This window comes from Girardinichthys multiradiatus, chromosome 8, assembly GCF_021462225.1.
Source record: "Girardinichthys multiradiatus isolate DD_20200921_A chromosome 8, DD_fGirMul_XY1, whole genome shotgun sequence".
NCBI lineage: Eukaryota > Metazoa > Chordata > Actinopteri > Cyprinodontiformes > Goodeidae > Girardinichthys > Girardinichthys multiradiatus.
In genome coordinates, this window is record NC_061801.1 from 31,104,256 (window position 1) to 31,125,852 (window position 21,597).

General features: G+C 37.6%; 1 protein-coding gene across 11 annotated transcripts in view; it reads left to right on the top strand.

Moving 5' to 3' along the window:
* Positions 1-21,597, top strand: part of LOC124873061 (sulfate anion transporter 1-like) — a 45,286-nt gene that overhangs the window by 5,015 nt on the left and 18,674 nt on the right. For 7 of the 11 annotated variants that reach the window (XR_007039429.1, XM_047373543.1, XM_047373542.1 and 4 more), the window contains exons 2-3: positions 9,439-9,916; positions 20,478-20,684. Coding sequence is in view for 10 of the 11 variants with exons in the window: in XM_047373543.1 (XP_047229499.1) it covers positions 9,439-9,916; positions 20,478-20,684 (685 nt within the window). In the remaining variant the exon portion in view is untranslated. The other 4 variants (XM_047373541.1, XM_047373548.1, XM_047373546.1 and 1 more) reach the window with 4 other exon arrangements.

Here is a 21,597-nt window from a genome sequence, read left to right on the forward strand (position 1 = left end):
TTGATTGAAATATGTTTGACTTTGAGTTGACTTATTTTTGTTAATATATTCTTGTATTTTAACGAATTGTGTGAATTCATTCCATATATGTGCAGAGTTTATGCTGTTCAATAATGTCAGAGCTCGTCTCACACATTTGTATTTTGTCCTAATACCATCGCCTTACTGGTCTGGTATTCACAGGACAACCCTTAACAGACCGATATATTATGTGATAAAATATTAAAATATTAATATTAATTATTAAATAATATTCTCAGATTCATAATTACAACAATCAGGACAATGCTTTGTCCTTCAAAATAATGTAAGACCGTATCATTTGGGCTGCATATATTTGCTTTGTCAAGGAAATTGTTCAGCCTGTCAGAGACAGCAGGTGGATATTGTTCTAAATGTAACAAAATGAGATAAAGCCGGGCTGATTAGATTTAGATGGCAGTAGGTTGACATTAAATGAAATCTAATCTATTGCAATTAAAAAGGAGTTAAAGCAGAGCAGGAAGTGAAGACCAGGATATGTCCTTTACGATCTGTAGGGAAGTCAACATATTTATCTGTCCCAATACTCAACAACAATGTGCTAGAACAACTACATTTGAAAGTGTGTTATACTTAAAACGATAGATCAGATGAACATCATTATATTATTATTTATAGACCATTTTGAAATCAAGTTAAAATAACAATATTGGATAAGTTTTCTCATTTTAACAAAAAAATCTAATTTGACACATTTGTACCTGAATGAAGTTTCTATATAAGACTGAAAAAATAACTGAAGCATTTTTTTTAGTTTATTAATATGTTAAAATATTTAAATTAAAAACGTAAATAGATTATTTTTATTGGCTGGATTATGAATCATAAAACTACCAAATCAGCAAATCATTGTCCCTCAAACAAAACAATAATTAAAAAAAATGGAAGATTATGTAAAAACTAAGTTTAACTAAGAAATCCACCTATTTAACATAGCTGTATTACCACAGCAACAGTTGTGTTTAGTGGTTTTCTTTACATCACATTCGACCATAGAGAAATTATTTTTTTTAAATGCATTGCTATCTAAATATGCCAATTTGACTGCCAAAAGTTGATACAATTCCAGCGACCTTCACATTTATTGGTCTTCCAGCTAATTAGGGTAAAAAGCCTTAAAAGAAATTAATCTTTTGTTGCATTAGTGTATTCAGACACAAAAACGAATAGTAAAGGCCAAAATAAATGCCACATTCTGCAACAACTGTTGTTAACAAAATGCCACATCTCCCATGAACAATTCTCACAAGGCATAACAAAATCCAAAGACCTTAGCTCCTCTGTTTTTATGTGACTAAACTTGCCACGAGATGGTAATGACATTACATGACATGCCATTTTTAAAGGCTATGAAGCTGCAACAGGTGGCATGACAGTGTAACAAGCAAAAACATAACATTTCAGATGGGTTTCATATCCAGAACTCGTTCTGATTTCTTTCAGTTCAGTCTGTTAATGGCTCAACCATGGCTCAGCCATGGCAATACTCAGCTCTGTATAAACAGCCCCTTGGTGAACACTTCTGCACTTATCTTCTAGCGGGTTTTTAAGCAGATGCAGTAAAATAACATCGAGACAGCTTCAGATTTAATCATCAGTTTAATACAGTTGTTTCAGGAATAATCATTCAGGTAATTTTTGAGTCAAAGATTTTATAAACTACTGACATAATTGAAACCAGATCTTTATTTAAATTAAATTAGAAGACCGAACATTTTTTACTCGTTCTCCGAAATTAAATGAGGCAAATATTTTTCTGTTTAGGTCTGTTTGGATCACCAAAATTATTTCTATTTGCAAGATATCATAATGATGAGAGAGAGCTGACACACACCTTTGTGATTCAGCCCACAAAGTTTCTGTGGGACTGAGATCAGGGCTTTGTGATGTCCACTCTGAATTATTGGAGGTGGGCTTAGAGTGACAGTCTATTTGGAAGACCCATTTGTGCCAAGCTGTTATTTCCTGGCTGTCTTGAGTCATTACTTCTTTTTACTTCATGTTCTTTCCTTGTGATGCCATCTGCTCTGTGAAATGCACCAGTCCTTCCTGCAGCAGCACATCCTCACAAAATGATTCCACCTTCACCATACTTGTTTTCAGGCTTCCAACCGTTCTCTTTTTTCTCCCAAATGTCACAACTACCTTTTTGTTCAAACAATTATAGTTTCATCAGACTGCAGGACAGGTCTCCATTGAGTCTGGTCCCTGTGTGCGTTTTTAAAATGTAATCGGCTTTTTGTATGTTGTTTTGGGTTTATGACTACTTCCTCGCTGAGTGACCTTTCAGCCCATGTTGATGCAGGACTCGACAATGACATTTGCTTACCAGCTTCTGCACGGGGTTGTTTGTGTTTGTTCTAGGGTTGAACCTTTACATGGGGATTATACATGAACATAATTATATAACAGATGAATGTGGCACTTTCAGGCATCTGGAATTTGTACCCAAGTATAACCCTGACGTGTGCAGGGTCACTATTTTCCTCCTTGAAACCCTGGCTGATGGCTTTTGATTAAAATATTATGTCAGAAGTAAAGGTGGGCAATGTGAACTTTAGATGTGATTACAATATGTTTTGGTTTTTATTGACATAACCATAAAAGTGAGCATAAAAAAGTATTTACAACCTCTCCTTGGAGTCTATTTTGGCAACTGTATGGCTCTGACTGCATGTCACTGCAGTCACAAGCTTCTTCAGGACACCATTGACAAAGAAGTGTCATTTTTATTATCACTAAACTGCACACAGCAACTGCATTTAATCATATTTTTGAATTTATTGATATTCATTGACACATGGAATCAACAGTGGGGAAAATGGTAAAAAAATAACGATGCCGACAATACTGTCATTATTAATTGGAATTTGTCATTGTGACAGTAAATCAAAATTCTTATCATGATAAGAACATTTTTTCATAATAACAACAAACTACATAATACATTTACAAGAGCCCACATCTAACTTAAATATTGTGAATTAATCAGTCAGAAGCTTACAAAACTCTGATGTCATCATCCGGGCTTTCCCCAAATTGTATATAGTAATCTTAGCATACATAAACCCTTGATTTCGAAGAAAGTAATTCCAAATACCTCAAAAAACCCTCTCATTATTCTGGCACTTAGCAAGTAGAAATAATTTTGGTAATCAATACTAATTTAATTTAATATCAGAGAGTGATAAAATGGATTACATACATGTCTTTTTGTACAGTGAAAGCAAATATCTGGTTTCAACAGGAAAAACATTTCAAATTTATTCTGAAATTTTACATTTGCTTCCTGTGAGTTTAATGATATATTCAATGTCTCCTAAGTTATTTTCTGATGTTGTCAGATTGCAGGCCAATTAAAATAGTCTGAACTTTGCAACTTTTACCGACAAGAGGCATTTTCAGTAACTGCACATAAGAGAAACATTATTGCTGAACATACAAAAATGAATAAAATAAAACATTTTTTAAAGTTATTATTAACAATCAAACGTCAAGTGAAAGAAATTTTCCTGAAATCTCCTTCTGCCTAATCAGAAACACAAATTACACATCTTAATAACTGGAATAAACCATTACATGTTTATTTGTGATATACAAACATATATTTTCTCACATTTGCTTTATTTGGTTAAAATACAAACATAACATAACCATTTACATAAATCAAAGCACCTCCTCTCCGTCAGTTTGTTTTATTGTCTGTTTGCCATGTAATCCACTCTGTCCACAGGATATATTTAAACAGTACGACATGTTGACACAAAGACCTACTCAACCTTATTTTCTTCTTTTCAGCAATCACTATTGCCGACCCAATCATCAAACAGGAATTATAAACACAGCCATCCAGTAAAAAAGTGACTAGATTTGACCTCTCCAAAGCCACACATATAAAACAAAGGGTCACACCCACTCCCGGGGATCAAGCCAATAGGAAGCAGGGTGAGAGTGAGCAAAGGGCTTGTTCTTATCTTAATATAAATTTTGCAAACGATCATGCCCTCATCCACTGAGCCTGAATGCTCAGATGACAAGGCAGCAGCAGAAGTCACACAGAAACCAAAACAGAGAAAGAGGTTTTAAAAAGAGCTCCTAACTCTGATTTCCTACAACTATTAAGAAAGCAAAACGTCTGGTTGTCCATGAAGCAGTGACTGGAAGTGAGTACACCATTATTAATTAAACTTTTCTGGACACAAATTAGTTGTGTTTTTATGTCTGCTTAGTGTTTTTATTATAGCCTTTCAAACGAGTAAGATTAAATATGTTGTATTAAAGAGTTTAAATGATTATTTTAATTATTAAAATATTAATGCAGTAATTATTTTTGGTTTTTTTACTTGATGCTCTTAGCTTTATTGTCTGAAAAAGAAAAGGCTTCAGAGCAAAACTTGTTTTCCAGGTTTTTGATGGGTATTTCATTTTAGACTTAAGCATTATTTTACAGAAAGGAATTCAAAAGGGAGGAAGTATTAGTTTCACTGCCCCACTGCTACTGATGCATTATTCAGCATTTTTACCTTCATCTTGGCATTGCCAATTTTAAATAATGTCAATAAATTGTATCCTTGAAGTTGTAGGCTAATAGAATAAAGCACTAAAATGCTCTGTTCCTCGACTCATGCCTTTAACAAAGGCAATTTAAATGCATCTTTATTAGTCTTAAACAGTGCTAACAGCTAACACTGTTTTCAAAGTCAACATCAAGACCATGATACAAACAGCTACTAAACTGAAGCCAAATATTTCTGTTGCTGAGATGAAGACAGGCTACACACGGCTTAATGTTTTCATAATTAGCCATGTGTTGTGACAAAATGTTTTAATTTTAACTCTGCAGACACTTGATTAAATATATGTTTCTATCCCTTAATAAAAAGACAGGATCTGTCCTTTGATTTATTTTCTGAGCAGCAGCAGGGTGCAGTGATTAGAAACGGCGGGCAGAAGCACCTTAAATCAGCCGCTTTAACTGTTGTTCTAAGCTGATACTTCAGTAAATTTGTTTTGGTCTCCAAAGACCCTCGGTGTGATTCCGGCAGTGATCAACGGTAAATAAAGACTAGTTTGAAGCAGTCAGTGAGAGCGAACCACCTCACAAAAGTAATGTAGTTCTTTGAAAAGGGTCTTTTTTGTCTGCAGAATGCTCTTGCCATATAAAAACGTCAGGTGAGATTTGTAGAACCCGTGTGGACTAGAGGCTAATCTTTGCATCAGCTTCTTTAAATTGAGCATTTCAATGCAATATGAGCACTCCATCAACTCAAGGGTAAAACTTTCCTAAAGACAGTGATTTTAACAAAAAAAGAGAGGATACAAATTCAATTCCAGATTAAAGTATTCCGTAAAATGAGTTTTATTTTTGTTTGAACTCAAAGTAAACAAATAAATCAGTAGTCTTCATTTTACGTCACATCAGTTCCTGAGAGTCGGCGTTGCCTCAGGAAGTCTTAATCACAGCACATATCAGTGTTGTGATGGTTCAGGCAGATTACATGTCAATTATAGGGCTTTATGGTTTCTGACACATGGTCTCTGCTCTTACTTAAGAAAAAGTAACCTTGTTAGAAAAGCCTTTAACAAATCACAAGTTTTATTCAAAGGGGTCCTGCATGTGCTGATCACTTGATCAATGCATCTTTTGACAAGGAACATCATCTTAGGGTTGTAAACACCAAGAAAGCCGTCTTCATTAAATAACCCTCAAAACGTAAGATTTCTGTGACAAGCTTCAATTAAAAAAAAACTTTTCTTGCAGTGGTTTAGCTAACAGCCTTCAGACAGTTATTCTTTTACCAAGCCAGTGCTATATGTAGCAGTTTTGTAAACGCAGTCCATCAGCTCCAGAATTTATTTGTTTTTTTTTACTTCACTAAACCTTTTTTTTTTCACAGCAGCTATACTGCAGCCTTATTTGCTAGCACACAGGGGTTTTTCCACCAAGGCAGTTCTATTGCCAAACAGGGACCAGTGGTCTCTTGGCACTAGTTCTTTCTGTTTGCCAAAAGCAGCAAATCTTGCACCAAAAAACGTTTTGCTGAGCTAGAACTAAAAGCTCCAGGTCAGGTTAAAGAAGACCACGGACCAATTAAATGTACTGTGTGTCTTTAAAAAATATATTCAATTCAAAAATACTTTATTAATCCCAAAGGGAAATTAAATGTTGTTATAGCTCATATTATGAAGGTTTCCTCAAAGAGCCGTTGTAGATGCTGATGGATGTGGGCAGGAAGGATCTCCTGTAGCGCTCCGTCTTACAGCAGATCTGAAGAAGCCTCTGATTGAAGACACTCTGTTGTTGTAGGACAGTCTCATGAAGAGGATGCTCAGGGTTCTCCATAATGTTCTTCATTTTATGAAGAATCCGTCTTTCCACAATGATCTCCAGAGGTTCCAGAGGAGTCCCCAGAACAGAGGCAGCCTTTTTTATCAGCTTGTTGAGCTTTTTTAAGTCCCTGGCTCTGATGCTGCTTCCCCAGCAGATGATGGCAGAAGAGATCACACTCTCCACAACAGACTTATAGAAGACATGCAGCATCTTGCTGCAAACACCAAAGGACATAAGCTTCCTCAAGAAGTACAGTCTGCTCTGTCCCTTCTTGTAGATGGCTTCACAGTTGCATCTCCACTTTAGTCTTTTGTCCAGGTAAACACCGAGGTATTTATACTCCTCCACCACCTCCACTTCTTCTCCCATGATAGAAATAGTTTTTGACTTATTCCTGTTTCTCTTAAACTCTACAATCATCTCCTTTGTTTTAGTCACGTTCAAAATTAGATGATTGTTTCCACACCATGCCACAAAGCGGTCCACCACCTTCCTGTACTCAGCTTCTTGTCCATCTCTGATCCACCCCACAACTGCAGAATCATCCGAGTATTTCTGCAGATGACAGGAGTCTGTCTTGTACTGAAAGTCTGAGGTGTACAGAGTGAAAAGGAATGGTGAGAGTACAGTCCCCTGTGGTGCTCCTGTGCTGCTGACTACCTGGTTAGGCTCAGATAAGACTATCCAGATAAGCTTTGCTTTTAATTTGTTAAATCTAGGGAGGAGTGTACACGAATATCAACAGTTTTTCTTTTCAAACTGTGTTTATAAATTAGTGTGATGACGTTGCAATATCCCTACATTATCAAACATTTTTCCTGAAAGGCATAACGCGGTTGCTGAAACGTGTCTTTCTTTCTGTGAAAAAATATAAAAAAACAGTTCCCAGCTTTTTCTTTTCCTAGAACATTCAGGTGTCAGCTTTTGCAACATCCTTGGTCGAGCATTGGAGCTTATTCGGTGAAAAAAGCATTCATGTGAACAGCTGTGCAGTACATATATTTTCAAATACGTACAGTGTTATGACAACCATAAAAATAACTACTACTATTCATGTTTAGGTGAATATAAACCGAACTACAATCTTATTAAATGAGTTTCTCTTCACGATGTTAGACTATGTAGTCTGGGAACCTCATGTGTTGAAAAGAAAACATTGTCATTTTATTTCTGTGCCATAATTACAACAAATTCTTGGACACTGAATTTCGGAACAAAGTTTACATGTAGTTTATCTGAGAGTTAGCTGGAAATTCCAATGAGTCACACTTAACAATAGCAGCAGATTAAAATTTATAGGAATACCAAAGCAATGTTAATGCTTTTTATACTTTTTATCAGTGGAGTCATTGATGCACTTTTTCTGTTGGGACGTACAGCCGGACAGTTCTAACTGCTTTTAAGTTTCTACTCCAATCCACTTTCAGTTCTGACTTGTTGGCCAGTATTTCTGGGCTGTTTTACTGCCATTATATAGATTTTCTTTTAGCTTTCTCATTGCTTTTGCATACTTGCCTTTAACTCAACCTGGACCAAGTTATGCAAACACAGAATGAGAAAAGATTATTACCAAGCAGCAGCAAATTTGTGACTTAGATATAGCAACCACTTTTATTACCTTTAAAACATAGTTAACTGCCTATAGTTGTAGTTCCACCACTATGACATAACCAAAATACCTCAACATAACATATGAGTACTGTGCATTCCCAGTACTTTCATATTTCTCTTTAATAAGTGGATTTAGCTCAGTAAGGTGTGGAGGTTCATCTGCATATCAGTGATGCTAACCTATGTTCTCACAATGCTATCTAATTAACTTTTTGCTCACTCTTCGTCTTTTGCCTTTTACCAAGACTAAGACTGTTAATGTGTAATCCTGAGTGAATCTTCAACTTGGAGGGATGAGAAGTTTACAATATGATTTGTCATAAATGATTTAAAGAAATGAAAAAAGACTGACCTGCTGTCACTCCAGAATGTGAGGGTGATGTAGAACATTGTTTGCTGTTTGTTTTATTTGTTTAGATCACCAGGATATGTATATAAAGTAATTCGTATATTTTTGGGTTAACGGTTATGTTCAGCTTCATTGAGCATAATGTTTCATTGGAGTTCCATATGGTCACAGGTATGATCAATAGACTCAACACTTAATTATGTACAACTTGCTAGTACTACGTTTTGCCTATATATTCTTTGGAATAGATGCAATATGGCATCAGAAACACTCTTGAGAGATTTTGGGCCCTATTGACATGATACCATCACTAAATTGTTGCAGATTCCTTGTCTCTACATCCACAATGTGAATCCCCTATTCCACAACATCTCAACATGCTCTGTTGGATTGATATCTGGTGACTGTTAAGGCCATTGCAGTGTAGTGAACTTATTAGAAGTAGACATGGATACACTGTGGGAAATGGTCACCAACAGTACTCAGACAGGCTCTGACATTTAAAAGATGCTATGAAGACATCCCCCACATCATTATACTACTAACCTGAACAGCTGATACAAGGCTGGGTGGATCCATGCTTTCATATTTATTATGCCAAATTCTGACCCTACTTTCTGAATGTCACAGCTGAAAGTTTTTCTAACCTGTTATTGTCTGACTTTGGAGAGCCTGTGTGAATAGCATCAGTTTATAGGAAATGCACCTGGTGTGCTCTTCTGCATCTGTAGCCCATGTGCCTCAAGGTTTGATGGGTTTTGTATTCAGAGAAGATTTCCTTCATAGCTTTGCTGTTACCACAGGTTATTTGAACTGCTACTGCCAATTTGCCAGTTTTCTTCTGATCACTGGAGTTTTGGTCCACACCATGCCCACTCCAAATGGCTAAATTAATTGAGTTGTTTCCATATGATTAGCCAAGTTTCCATTTGTGTTAACAATCAACTAAACTGGTGTACCTACTAAAGTAGTCAGTGTATATATGTTTTGCAGAGTAAAAATACTTCTAAGGACTTGTTACATGCCTTAAAAATAGAGTACGCATATATGGTGGTAAGACTCCACAAGTAATCCTGTATTTCTTTGTCTTGTATTTTTGGTGTAGGAGTGCAGCTGACAGCTTCTGGATCTTCTCCTTCCACTCCCAGCGTCGCCTCTTCTTCTTCAACAAGACCATGGAGGATGTATCTCCAGACACGGAAACCCCAGTGGTCGGGCCATCCCTCCTGGAACGGCGTGTTCGCCAGCGAAATCCGAAAGTCTCAGTTCTTAAATCAAAGCTGAAAAAGGGTTTGACTTGCTCAGGTCCAAAGGTCCGATCCACTCTTAAAGGGTTCTTCCCCGTGGTGCACTGGCTGCCAAAATACAAGCTGAAAGAGTACATCTGGGGCGATGTGATGTCTGGGTTGATTGTTGGTATCATTTTGGTACCGCAGGCCATCGCGTACTGCCTGTTAGCAGGAGTGCCACCCATTTATGGTCTATACACTTCGTTTTACGCCAATATCATTTACTTTCTCATGGGGACATCTCGACATGTATCAGTTGGGATCTTCAGCCTCATGAGCCTCATGGTGGGACAGGTAAAAAATCTCTGTTTTGGACAATTTTGTTTGTAAACCTCATTTTCAATTTGCTTCTGTCAATGATTGCATACCTGATTAAGAAAAGACCCCACATGCATTAAAAGATTCATCCAGCAAGTGCAAGATATTCCACATTTGCAGAGTTATTGAGTCAGACCAATATTATGTTATCTTTATTGAAATATTATTATTGTTATGATTCTGGTACGTCTGCTCTACCCTGTCTCCCTGGCTGCAATCAGCAGATTAGATGCACCTGGTGGCTGCTGCAGTGCAGTGTAATCTGTGGCATGCCAAGCACTTGTGTCTTCCCTGATATATACTGACTCTGACAAGCAGACGGTGCCAGATGGCCTTGGGCGGTGTTGTTGGTTGAACCTGGAAAAGGATTGGTTGGAGGCAGGATCTTGGCGCGAAACTTCGATCTGAAAACGTTGGTCTACTAAGAACCCCACAGTGGTAGAAATTATTTACTTTTGGAAGTGGCAGTAAAAGGCATAAACTGGTATGTGAATGGTTCAGAATGGACACACAGGAGGATAATATGGACTTTGATGAATGGACGCCAGTAAGTAGAGGGAGAGGACGCGGAAGAGGTAAAGCAGAAGAAGGGAAATTGTTAGACAGCCAAAGGAATAAAAGAGAGTTGGAAGAAAACAGTTCTGAAGAAGAGAGAGTAGTTAGGAGGAAAATCGGAAGGGAAGAATGTAAAATAATATTAAAGATAAAAAATGAAGAAGAAAAAGAGAACCTGAGTCCTATTTCACTATCTAGAGAAATTAAAAAAAAGATAGGAGATGTTGAAATGGTGAAGGTCTTGAGAGATGGAAATATACTGGTGGTGTGTAAAACTGAAGAACAAAGAAGAAAGGCTTTACAAGTGGAAAACATTTGCAAGAAAACAGTGACAGAGAGGAAGATTATAGGAGAAGATAAAATCATTCGGGGGGTAATTTATGGCATTCCTATGGAGGAAGATATAGACAAGTTAAAAAAAAGCATTGTTGGTGCAAAGGTAAAAAATCTCAAAAGACTGACAAAAAATGTAAATGGTGAAAGAGTAGGAAGCCTGTCAATTTTAATAGATTTTGAAGAAAAGGTGTTGCCACAAAATGTTAAAATAGGATATCTGAGTTTTTCTGTGAGGCCTTTCATTCCTCCACCACTAAGATGTTTTAAATGTCAGAGATATGGTCATATAGCAGCTGTCTGTAAAGGAAAACAAAGATGTCCAAAGTGTGGAGAAGATCACAGAATTGAAGATTGTGGGGAAGAAGTGCAGGAAAAATGTTGCAATTGTGGAGGGCAACATAGAGTTACATTCGGGGGATGTGAGGTAAGGAAGAAAGCAAAAGAAATCCAACAAATTAAAATGACTAAAAACATAAGCTATGCCGAAGCAGTCAAAAATGTACAGAAAGAAAGATCAAGGGATGAAGGTCAAATTAGGATTCAAGATTATCAACAAAGAAAAGTAGAATCAGAGGAAAATGTTACAATGTCTGTGGAAAAACTGATATTATTTATAGCTTATGTCATTAACTGCACTGAACAGGCTAAACACAAAACAGAAAAGATTAAAATAATAGTCAGAGGAGCAGAAAAGTTCTTAGGGTTTAAAGAAGGATCTTGGGAAAACATTAATAAAAAGTTGGAAACAGATGGAAGGCAAGGAGGAACCCCAGCTGATAGAAATATATGATAATATTACAGTGGAATGCAAGAAGTTTAATCGCTAATGGACAGGAATTTAAAGGGTATATAGATGGAATTGAAGAAAAACCAGAAATTATATGTATACAGGAGACGTGGTTAAAGCCAAACCTAGATTTTGTGTTTAAAGGGTATAATAGTATCAGAAGGGATAGACAAGAAGGAAGTGGAGGAGGATGTGGAATATTTATAAAAGAAGGGATACAATATCAGATATTAGGAAAAGGCAAAGAGTTAGAATATATAGTAGTTGAAATTTACAATAAAAAGGAAAAGTGTAAAATAATAAATTTTTATAATCCATGTAAAATATTATCATTTGAGTTGATGGATGAATTAATGGGATACTTAGAAGGAAAAGTAATCTGGTGTGGAGATTTTAATGCTAACAGCACATTATGGGGAAAATGTAATGATAAAAATGGACAAGTTATTGAAGAAATAATGGAAATAAAAAATTTGGTATGTATAAATGATGGAAAAGGAACAAGAATTAATGTAAAAACAGGTACAGAATCTGTGATTGATTTAACAATAGTATCAAATTGTTTAGCTAATAACTGTGAGTGGGACATTGACAAAGATACAACAGTAGGTAGTGATCATTACCCCATTAAAATCATAACAGGAATATTAATAAATAACAGGAATACAGGATTATATAAAAGATGGAACTTTAATAAGGCTGATTGGGAAAAATTTAAATATTTAAGTCAAAAGAAATTGGAAGAAATAGATGAGTCAATTGATATAAATAGTTTAAATATAAATATCTGTAAAAAAATATTACAGGCTGCAGAAGAATCAATAAAAAAAGGAGGAAGAAAGAACGATAAAAAAATTGTGCCATGGTGGACAAAAGATTGTAGTGAAGTAATAAAATTAAGAAATAAAGCATTTAAAATGTTAAAAAGTAACCCAATTTATCAGAATTTAATTGAGTACAAAAGAAAGCAGGCAAAGGTAAGAAAGATCATTAAACATACAAAAAGAGAATATTGGAGAAACTTTTGTAATACCGTAGGGAGAGAAACAAAAATTGATCAAATTTGGAAAACGATTAAAAGAATGAAGGGTATTAGAAAAGAATATGGATATCCTATATTAAAAATAGATAATATAACTATAACGGAAGATAAAGAAAAAGCAGAAATATTAGCTAAAACATTTAATAAAATTCATAGTTCAAATAATATTAGTGAAGAGGGAAAGAAAGGTAGGGAAATCACAAAGATGAAATATAAAGAATTAATGCAAAATAATGTAGATACAAATAAATTAATAAATGAACCATTTACACAAGGAGAATTGAACTTTGTAACCAGGAAAACAAAAAATACATCACCTGGAAAAGATCAAATTTACTATACGATGATAGAACATCTTAATGACAAAGCAAAAGACAAAATATTAGAATTATACAATAAAGTCTGGGAGGAGGGAGAGCTGCCACAGAGCTGGAAGGAAGCAATAATTATTCCAATAGCTAAACCAGGAAAAGATAACACAAAACCAGAAAATTATAGACCAATCACATTAACATCAAATATTTGTAAAATAATGGAAAAAATGATTAATAATAGATTAACATATTATTTAAATATTAATGGATATATATCTAGAAATCAAAATGGGTTTAGAAAAGGGAGAAGCACAAATGACTCTGCATTATGTTTAGAATATGAAATTAGGAGAGCACAAATAAACAAAGAAAATGTAGTAGCTGTATTTTTTGATATAGAAAAAGCATATGACATGATGTGGGTTGAAGGATTATTAATTAAATTAAATAAAATGGGTATTACTGGAAAAATGTTTAACTGGATTAAAGATTTTTTATCAAATGGAACAATACAAGTAAGAATTGGTCAAGAATTGTCAGATAAATATATAATAGATAATGGTACTCCTCAAGGAAGTATTATAAGTCCGTTATTGTTTTCTATAATGATAAATGATGTATTTAAAAATATTGGTAAGGACGTCGGTTGCTCACTATTTGCAGATGATGGAGCTATATGGAAAAGGGGTCGTAATATCAAATTTATTGAAAAGAAAATACAGGATGAGATTATTAGAATAGAACAATGGGCAAATCAATGGGGATTTAAATTCTCAGTGGAAAAAACAAAACTAATGGTGTTTACACAGAAAAGGAAAAGAGAAAATATAAAACTAAAATTATACAATCAAGTTTTAGAACAAGTAAAAAATATAAAATTTTTAGGTATATGGTTTGATGAAAAAATTATATGGAAAGTACATATAGAAAAAATCATAGATAAATGCAAAAGAATATTAAACATTATGAGATGTATGGCTGGTATTGATTGGGGAGCAGATCGAACATCATTAAAAAGAATTTATACAGGATTAATTAGATCAAATATTGATTATGGAAGTATAATTTATGGATCAGCAGCAAACACTCATCTTATAAAATTAGACAATATACAACATCAAGCTTTAAGAATTTGTACAGGAGCAATCAGAACCAGTCCAATAGCAGCACTTCAGGTAGAGATGGGAGAGATGCCATTAGATTTAAGAAGGAAACAGTTAGCATTAAATTACTGGATAAATTTACAAGGCAATAATCCGGATCATCCCACACGTGATATTTTAAAACCATGCTGGGAAAAAGAAAAAAAACAAGTTAAGAGTTTTGGTTGGATTATCAATAATATAGCAGAAAAATTTCAAATATATGAAAAAGAAATAAGTTTAATGTTGCCTTTGCCAGTAGTGCCACCGTGGCTGTTACCAGAAGCAGTGGTGGATATGGCATTGATGAAAAAGAAAAAGGATACGAAATGTAGATTAGATTCAAGTATAATACAAGAATATGTAAACAATTACTATCATTATGTCCAGATTTACACAGATGCATCAAAAACAGATGAAAAAATAGGAGTAGCATTTGTAATACCAGAATTTAAAATAAAAGTAGGAAAAAGAATTACAGATGGATTATCAGTATATTCAGGAGAATTATTAGCCATATTGTTAGCAGTGCAGTGGGTGGAGGATATAAAACCATTAAAAACAATCATTTGTTCAGACTCAAGTTCAGCATTATTAAGTTTAAAACATAATCATTCAGAGGGTAGACCAGACATTTTGTTGGAAATAAAACTTACTTTATTTAGAATACAAAGAATGGGATTAATATTAGTGTTTTTATGGGTACCGGCACATGTAGGAGTTGGAGGGAATGAGAAGGCGGACAGGATGGCAAAGAAGGCAACACAAAACAACATTAGCTTTATAATAAATATTAGTAGGTCAGAGGCAAGAAATATAATTAAACAGAGAATCAGGAAAGAGTGGCAAAAAAGGTGGGATGAAGAAAAGAAAGGAAGATGGTTTTACAGAATCAACAAGATAGTAGGAGAAGTAAGAACAGGAAGAAGGAGTAGAAAAGAGGAAAGATTAATTACAAGATTAAGACTAGGACATACAGGACTTAATTCTACATTGTTCAAGATAAAGAAACATAATACAGGAAAATGTGATTATTGTGGAGAGGAGGAAACAATAGAACATGTAATATTGAAGTGTCAGAAATATGAACAAGAAAGAACAATTTTAAGGAGAGAATTTGTAGGTATTAAAGAAAATTTTATATTGAGAGATACTTTGCAAAGAAGTTTAGGTAGCAAACATATTCAAATTATAATTAGATTTTTCAAAAGCACTAAATTAATAAATAGAATTTGATTGTTGTAATAGTAAATAAGATTTAAAACCATGAAGAACCACACTCCATACCAGTTGGTGGCGGTAATGCACATCTTCAAGTTATTTGCCAACTGCCAAAAAACAACACAGAAGAAGAAGAAGACGGTGCCAGATTTTTGAAAGCCATCGTGTGAGTAGATATCCAGCGTTCCTTCCTGTCTGATCATTGTTTTTTGACCTTGCCTTGCCTCTTGGATTTTTGCCTCTCTGCCTGCTCCCTGTCGGACTGTTTGGACTTTGGTTTTCGGCCCTGTTTCCCGCATCTGGTTTATGCCTCAGCCTGCTCCTTGCCTGACGTCTCTTGTTCACATCATTGACCTTGTTTCTGTCCCCAATTATTGAGCCAGCCTAGCCCTTGGATTATTCAGCCTAAAGTCACCTGTCTCTCTTCCCTGCACTGTGGAGATCACTGCCTGCCACCCACCAAGGTTTCCCCTCTGGGTTTCAAGGTCTACCCAAGACAAAAGCAGGTTAGTGACTTTTCTGATCCTTACAATATCTGGAGAAACTACAAGTCACTAATCCCTCTTTCTGTCCCAGTGATTCCCAGAAGCTGTGTGGAGTTTTACCTGAGTGACGTTTTCCTGTGGCTGATTAAACCTTTTAAATTTTAAGTACTGTGTCTGGCTGAATCTTGGGTCTGCTTGTTTCTGATCCGTAATAGAAAAATCTGGCCAAAATGGATCCATCGCCAGCACAGCAGTGGCGCACCCACGTTGATGAGACCCTTTCCTGGTTGGGTTCCGGCTTGGAAGAAATAATTTCCACATTACGTTCTGGCAATCTTGTCTCCGAACCACCACTGTCACAAAGAAACCACGCCCAAGTCACAGGGACAACAGCAGAGGTAAGGGAGCCACGCCTATCTCCACCTGAGATGTTCAGGGGAGACCCAGACCAGTGTCGAGCTTTCCTAATTCAGTGTGAAATTCATTTTGAGCTTCAGCCGTCATCCTTTCCCACTGAATGTTCCAAGGTGGCTTTTTATTATATCTCTGCTGGCAGGAAGGGCGAAACAGTGGGGGACTGCTGAATGGCAGAACAGGTCTGCATCTTGTACCTTCTATGAAACCTTTTCAAAGGAACTCATTCGAGTTTTTAACCCTGTTCTTCCAAGTTGTGAAGCCGCAAGAGTATTACTGTCCCTCAAACAGGGTGATCAGCCTGTCTCGTCCTATATTATTGACTTTCATTTGTTGGCCGCAGATAGCCGATGGAATGAGGCAGCATAGATGGATGTATTCACGCAAGGACTAAACACAGACATCAAGGATGAGTTAGCGACCCGTGACTACCCCTCTTCCCTTAAACAACTCGAGGACCTGGTTGCTCGCATTGATATTCGGCTGGCAGAGAGAAGGAGGGAGAAGTGACATGAGGAGGGTCGCTCATCATTAACTCAGGGTCCTGCACACCGGCATGAGAGAAGGAGCCGGTCACCTCTCACTGAGGAAAATGAGGATTGTGAGCCCATGCAGTTAGGCAGAACCAAGATTACCCCTGAGGAGAAAGATCGTCTGAGAAGATTCAAGCTCTGTTTTTATTGTGGAGAGAAGGGACATTTAGCACTCAGGTGTCCATTAAAAGGACAGGCTCAGCAGAGGAAGGGAGGTCTCTACTGAGCCGAAGTCAGCTAACTGTCTCCTCCTTCTTGTTTCCTGCTCGTTTTCAAACCTCTTCCATGTGTCTCCAGGGGGTCGTGTTTATTGATTCAGGAGCAGACACTGAATTCATGGACGAATCATTCGCAAATAAGAACGGCATAAAACTTATTCCGTCAGCTGACACACGAAACGTGCTAGCATTGGATGGTCACAGCATGAAAAATTCACACCTCAGGACGGAGGAGATTACCTTAACAGTTGGAGGTAATCATCAAGAAAAAGTAACTTTCATGATCATTAATTCACCTGAACTTCCTGTAGTCCTAGGGGCCTCCTGGTTGCAGAAACACAACCCTCACACTGACTGGAAGAAGAAAGAAGTTCTGGGTTGGTCTGAGTCATGTTCCGCTGCCTGCTTTTTGTCTGCTGCTATGGAGGTCAGTGTGGAGAATGAGGTTGAGGAGACCTATCCGGATTTATCCAAGGTACCGCAAGAATACCATGATTTAAAGGAAGTATTTAATAAGATCAAGGCCACAGCTCTGCCACCGCACAGACCGTATGATTGTGCTATTGATTTGTTTCCTGGCACATCACCCACTAAAGGCACACTCTATTCATTGTCTGGTCCAGAGCACAGGGCCATGAAGAAATATGTTGATGAGGCATTAAAGGCAGGGCAAATTCAACCTTCTTCCTCTCCTGCAGGTGCTGGTTTCTTTTTTGTTGGGAAGAGGGATGGTTCGTTGAGACCATGCATTGATTATAGAAGCCTTAATGAGATAACAGTTAAAAATAGATACCCCATACCACTCATGAACACAGCTTTTGATCAGATCCAGGGAGCCAAGATATTTTCTAAGCGCTGGATCTAAGGAATGCATATCATCTGGTCCGAATCAGAGAAGGGAATGAGTGGAGAACGGCTTACATCACGCCTACGGGCCATTATGAATACAAGGTCATGCCATTTGGACTTAATAACGCTCCTGCAGTTTTTCAGTCATTGGTCAATGACGTTCTAAGAGACATGGTGGGTCAATTCGTGTTTGTTTATCTTGATGACATACTGATTTATTCTCAAGATCTGGATACCCACAGAAAACATGTCAGAGCTGTTCTCCTGCATCTTCTCCAAAACCAGTTGTTTGTCAAGACAGAAAAATGTGAGTTTCACATAACTACTACTTCCTTTTTGGGCATCATCATTTCCCCAGATCAAGTGATTGTCGACCCCTCCAACGTAAAGGCCGTATTGGAATGGCCTTTTCCAACTGATAGCAAGCAGCTTCAAAGATTTCTGGGCTTCGCAAACTTTAATAGGAGATTTATTAGAAATTACAGCCTGGTTGCTACTCCCCTGAACGCTCTTACCTCTTCCAAGGCGAAATTTGTTCCTCAATGCAGAAAAGGCCTTCAATAGGTTGAAGGAACTCTTCACGTCAGCTCCAGTGCTACAGTCTCCTGACCCAGAGAGACAGTTTATCGTGGAGGTGGATACCTCAAGCACTGGGGTCGGAGCCATATTAAGCCAAAAAGGTGAGGATGATTGTGTTCACCCATGTGCTTTCTTCTCAAGGACTGTCACAGGCTGTGCGGAATTACGAAATGGGAGACAGAGAGTTGCTGGCCACCAAGTCGGCATGGACGGAATGGAGACATTGGCTGGAGGGTACTAAGGAACCGTTTATGGTGTGGACTGACCATAAGAACTTGGAGTACCTGAAATCAGCAAAACAGCTGAACCCCAGGAAGGCAAGGTGGGCTCTGTTTTTTGGTCGTTTTAATTTCTCCCTGTCTTACAGGCCAGGGAGTAAAAATGGCAAACCTGACCCCCTATCCCGGATTCAAGAGCCCGCAGAATCTTAGTCTACGGGTGAAGAGGAGTTTATCCTTCCTGAGCCCGTCAGGGTGTCGGTGTCCCGAGTTGAGGTGGAAAGGGAAGTCCAGGAGGCCATTAAGGATCTGCCTATCCCATCATCATGCCCACCGGACCGCTGTTTTTTCCTGAACGCCTTGTGCCAAAGGTACTGGAGTCTTGTCATTGCTCTCGTCTCGTTTGTCATCCTGGAATCAGTAGAACGATTCAGACAGTTCAAACTCGGTTTTGGTGGCCATCGCTTATTAAGGATGTCAAAGACTTTGTTTCTGCATGCAATCAATGTTGCCAGGCCAAGTCTTCTCGTCGCCCTCCTGCAGGGTTGTTGCACCCATTGCCCATTCCCCCTCGCAAATGGTCACACATTGCTATGGACTTTGTAACAGGTTTACCGGTGTCAAATGGTCACTCTGTTCTACTGACCATAATTGACAGATTTTCTAAGATGCTTCATCTGGTGCCCCTGTAGAAGCTCCCGTCTGCAAAGGAGATGGGTGAGATACTGACCAAAGACGTTTTCAGGCTCCATGGAATTCCTATTGACATTGTTTCTGGTAGAGGAGTTTGGAAGGAGTTCTGTTCTTTGTTGGGAATTTCTATCGGTCTCTCTTCAGGTTTTCATCCTTAGTCTGATGGCCAAACTGAGGGGGAAACCAAGAAGTGGAAACAAAACTTCGCATCTTATGTGAGTCAGACCCGACCAAGTGGTCACAAAATTTGCCCTGGGTTGAATACGCCATGAACTCTATGCAATCAAGTGCCACTGGTTTTTCCCAGTGGCACTTGATCTTTCCATGTTGTGTTTGGTTTCCAGCCATCCATGTTTTCGGTTCAGTAGAGAGAAGCTAATGTCCCGTCCGCCCAAGCGGCTGCCCTAAGGTGCCAAAGAATATGGAGAAAGGCCAGGAGGTCGATTATCAGAATGTCACTGGTTCAGTCAAGAACGGCCAACTGGAGACGGACCCCTGCCCCTAAGTACCAGGTGGGGCAGAAAGTTTGGCTCTCCTCCAAGGACCTACCGTTAAGGGTAGAGTCCCGGAAATTGGCACCCCGATTTGTTGGACCTTTCCCAATTTCCAAGATCATCAACCCTGTCACTGTACGGCTGAGATTACCCAATTCCATGAGGTTTCACCCCACGTTCCACGTTTCTCCGACTCGGGGCCCCACGAAGTTCAGATCATTGACCCTGTTTCTGTCCCCGGATAATTGAGCCAGCCTAGCCCTTGGATTATTCAGCCTAAAGTCACCTGTCTTTCTTACCTGCGCTGTGGAGATCACTGCCTGCCACCCACCGAGGTTTCCCCTCTGGGTTTCAAGGTCTACCCAAGACAAAAGCAGGTTAGTGACTTTTCTGATCCTTACAATATCTGGAGAAACTACAAGTCACTAATCCCTCTTTCTGTCCCAGTAATTCCCAGAAGCTGTGTGGAGTTTTACCTGAGTGACGTTTTCCTGTGGCTGAATAAACCTTTTAAATTTTCAGTACTGTGTCTGGCTGAATCTTGGGTCCGCTTGTTTCTGATCCGTAATAATTATATGAAAATGTATTGATATTAGTGGCCACTTTGGCTCACATTTATCCCCTAATGAATATTTGCTGTTAATATTGTCTTTCTAGGTGGTGGTTAGGGAAGTTTTCCTTGCTGGTTTTGACATGAATGAGGACTCTACTCCATCTCCTCATCAACACTTAAATGACACTGTGGGTGCCAACCTCACTAATGAACCCGAGTTCACCGTGGAGCTGATGGGTAGGCACTTAGGGAAGGATTCCTTTACTATCAGCGTCGCTGCTGCTGTTGCATTCCTGGCAGGAGTCTATCAGGTAAAGGAATAGAGATTGTTTAAAATATTCTTTACTAAATCTATTCAAGTTAAATAACTAACACAGCTTATACACAACCACCTTTTTTAAGTATTCTTTATATAAAGACAAAGAACAGTTTTTCATAATGTCTAAATATTAAAGAGTGCAATTACAAATATAATATAAACAAATATTTCTATGTTAAAATATGGTGGACTGATCTTTGACAGAGACATGGTTATTCACACTGTCAGTTTCAGTCCAACCCCCTTTTTCAGAACTACTTTGAGGCTGAAGCATGGGCCACTGTGAGATTCTCACAGTATTAATAAACTTCATCGAAAAAATAACATGATTTAAAACTATCAAATGGTGAACACACACACATTCAAAACTAAAATGTATAACGTGATCTAGCTTTTTCTTTTTACACAAAAGAAGCAATATTTACTGCTTTTAAAATAATAAATTGTAAGTGTGGTGATAGTTTTAACGTGCTTCTGGATTTCAATTCATATCAAAAATGATTTTATTTTCCCACAGAAAAATTAAACATTGATATAACTCAAACTATCTAAGTTTCCTCAAAGAGTAAGTATAGATGGTGATAGCTGTGGGGAGGAAGTATCTCCTGTAGCAGGCTGTATTAAGCCTTTGACTGAAGAGACTGCTGTTGTATTCAAGTCTTAATCATGGCCGTCCATTATGTTCTTTATTTTATTAAGGAAGCACCTTTCTTACACAATTATTCCTAGAGGCTCTGGAGCAGTCCACAGAATAGAAACAGCCTTATCACCTTTAGTTTTTTAAGAAAATGGCTCCATTCTTGCTACGCCAATAGATGATGGCAGAAGAGATCACACTCTCCTCAACCGACTCATACGATTTGCAGGATCTTGTTGCAAACACCGATAGACCTAAATGTCCTTTG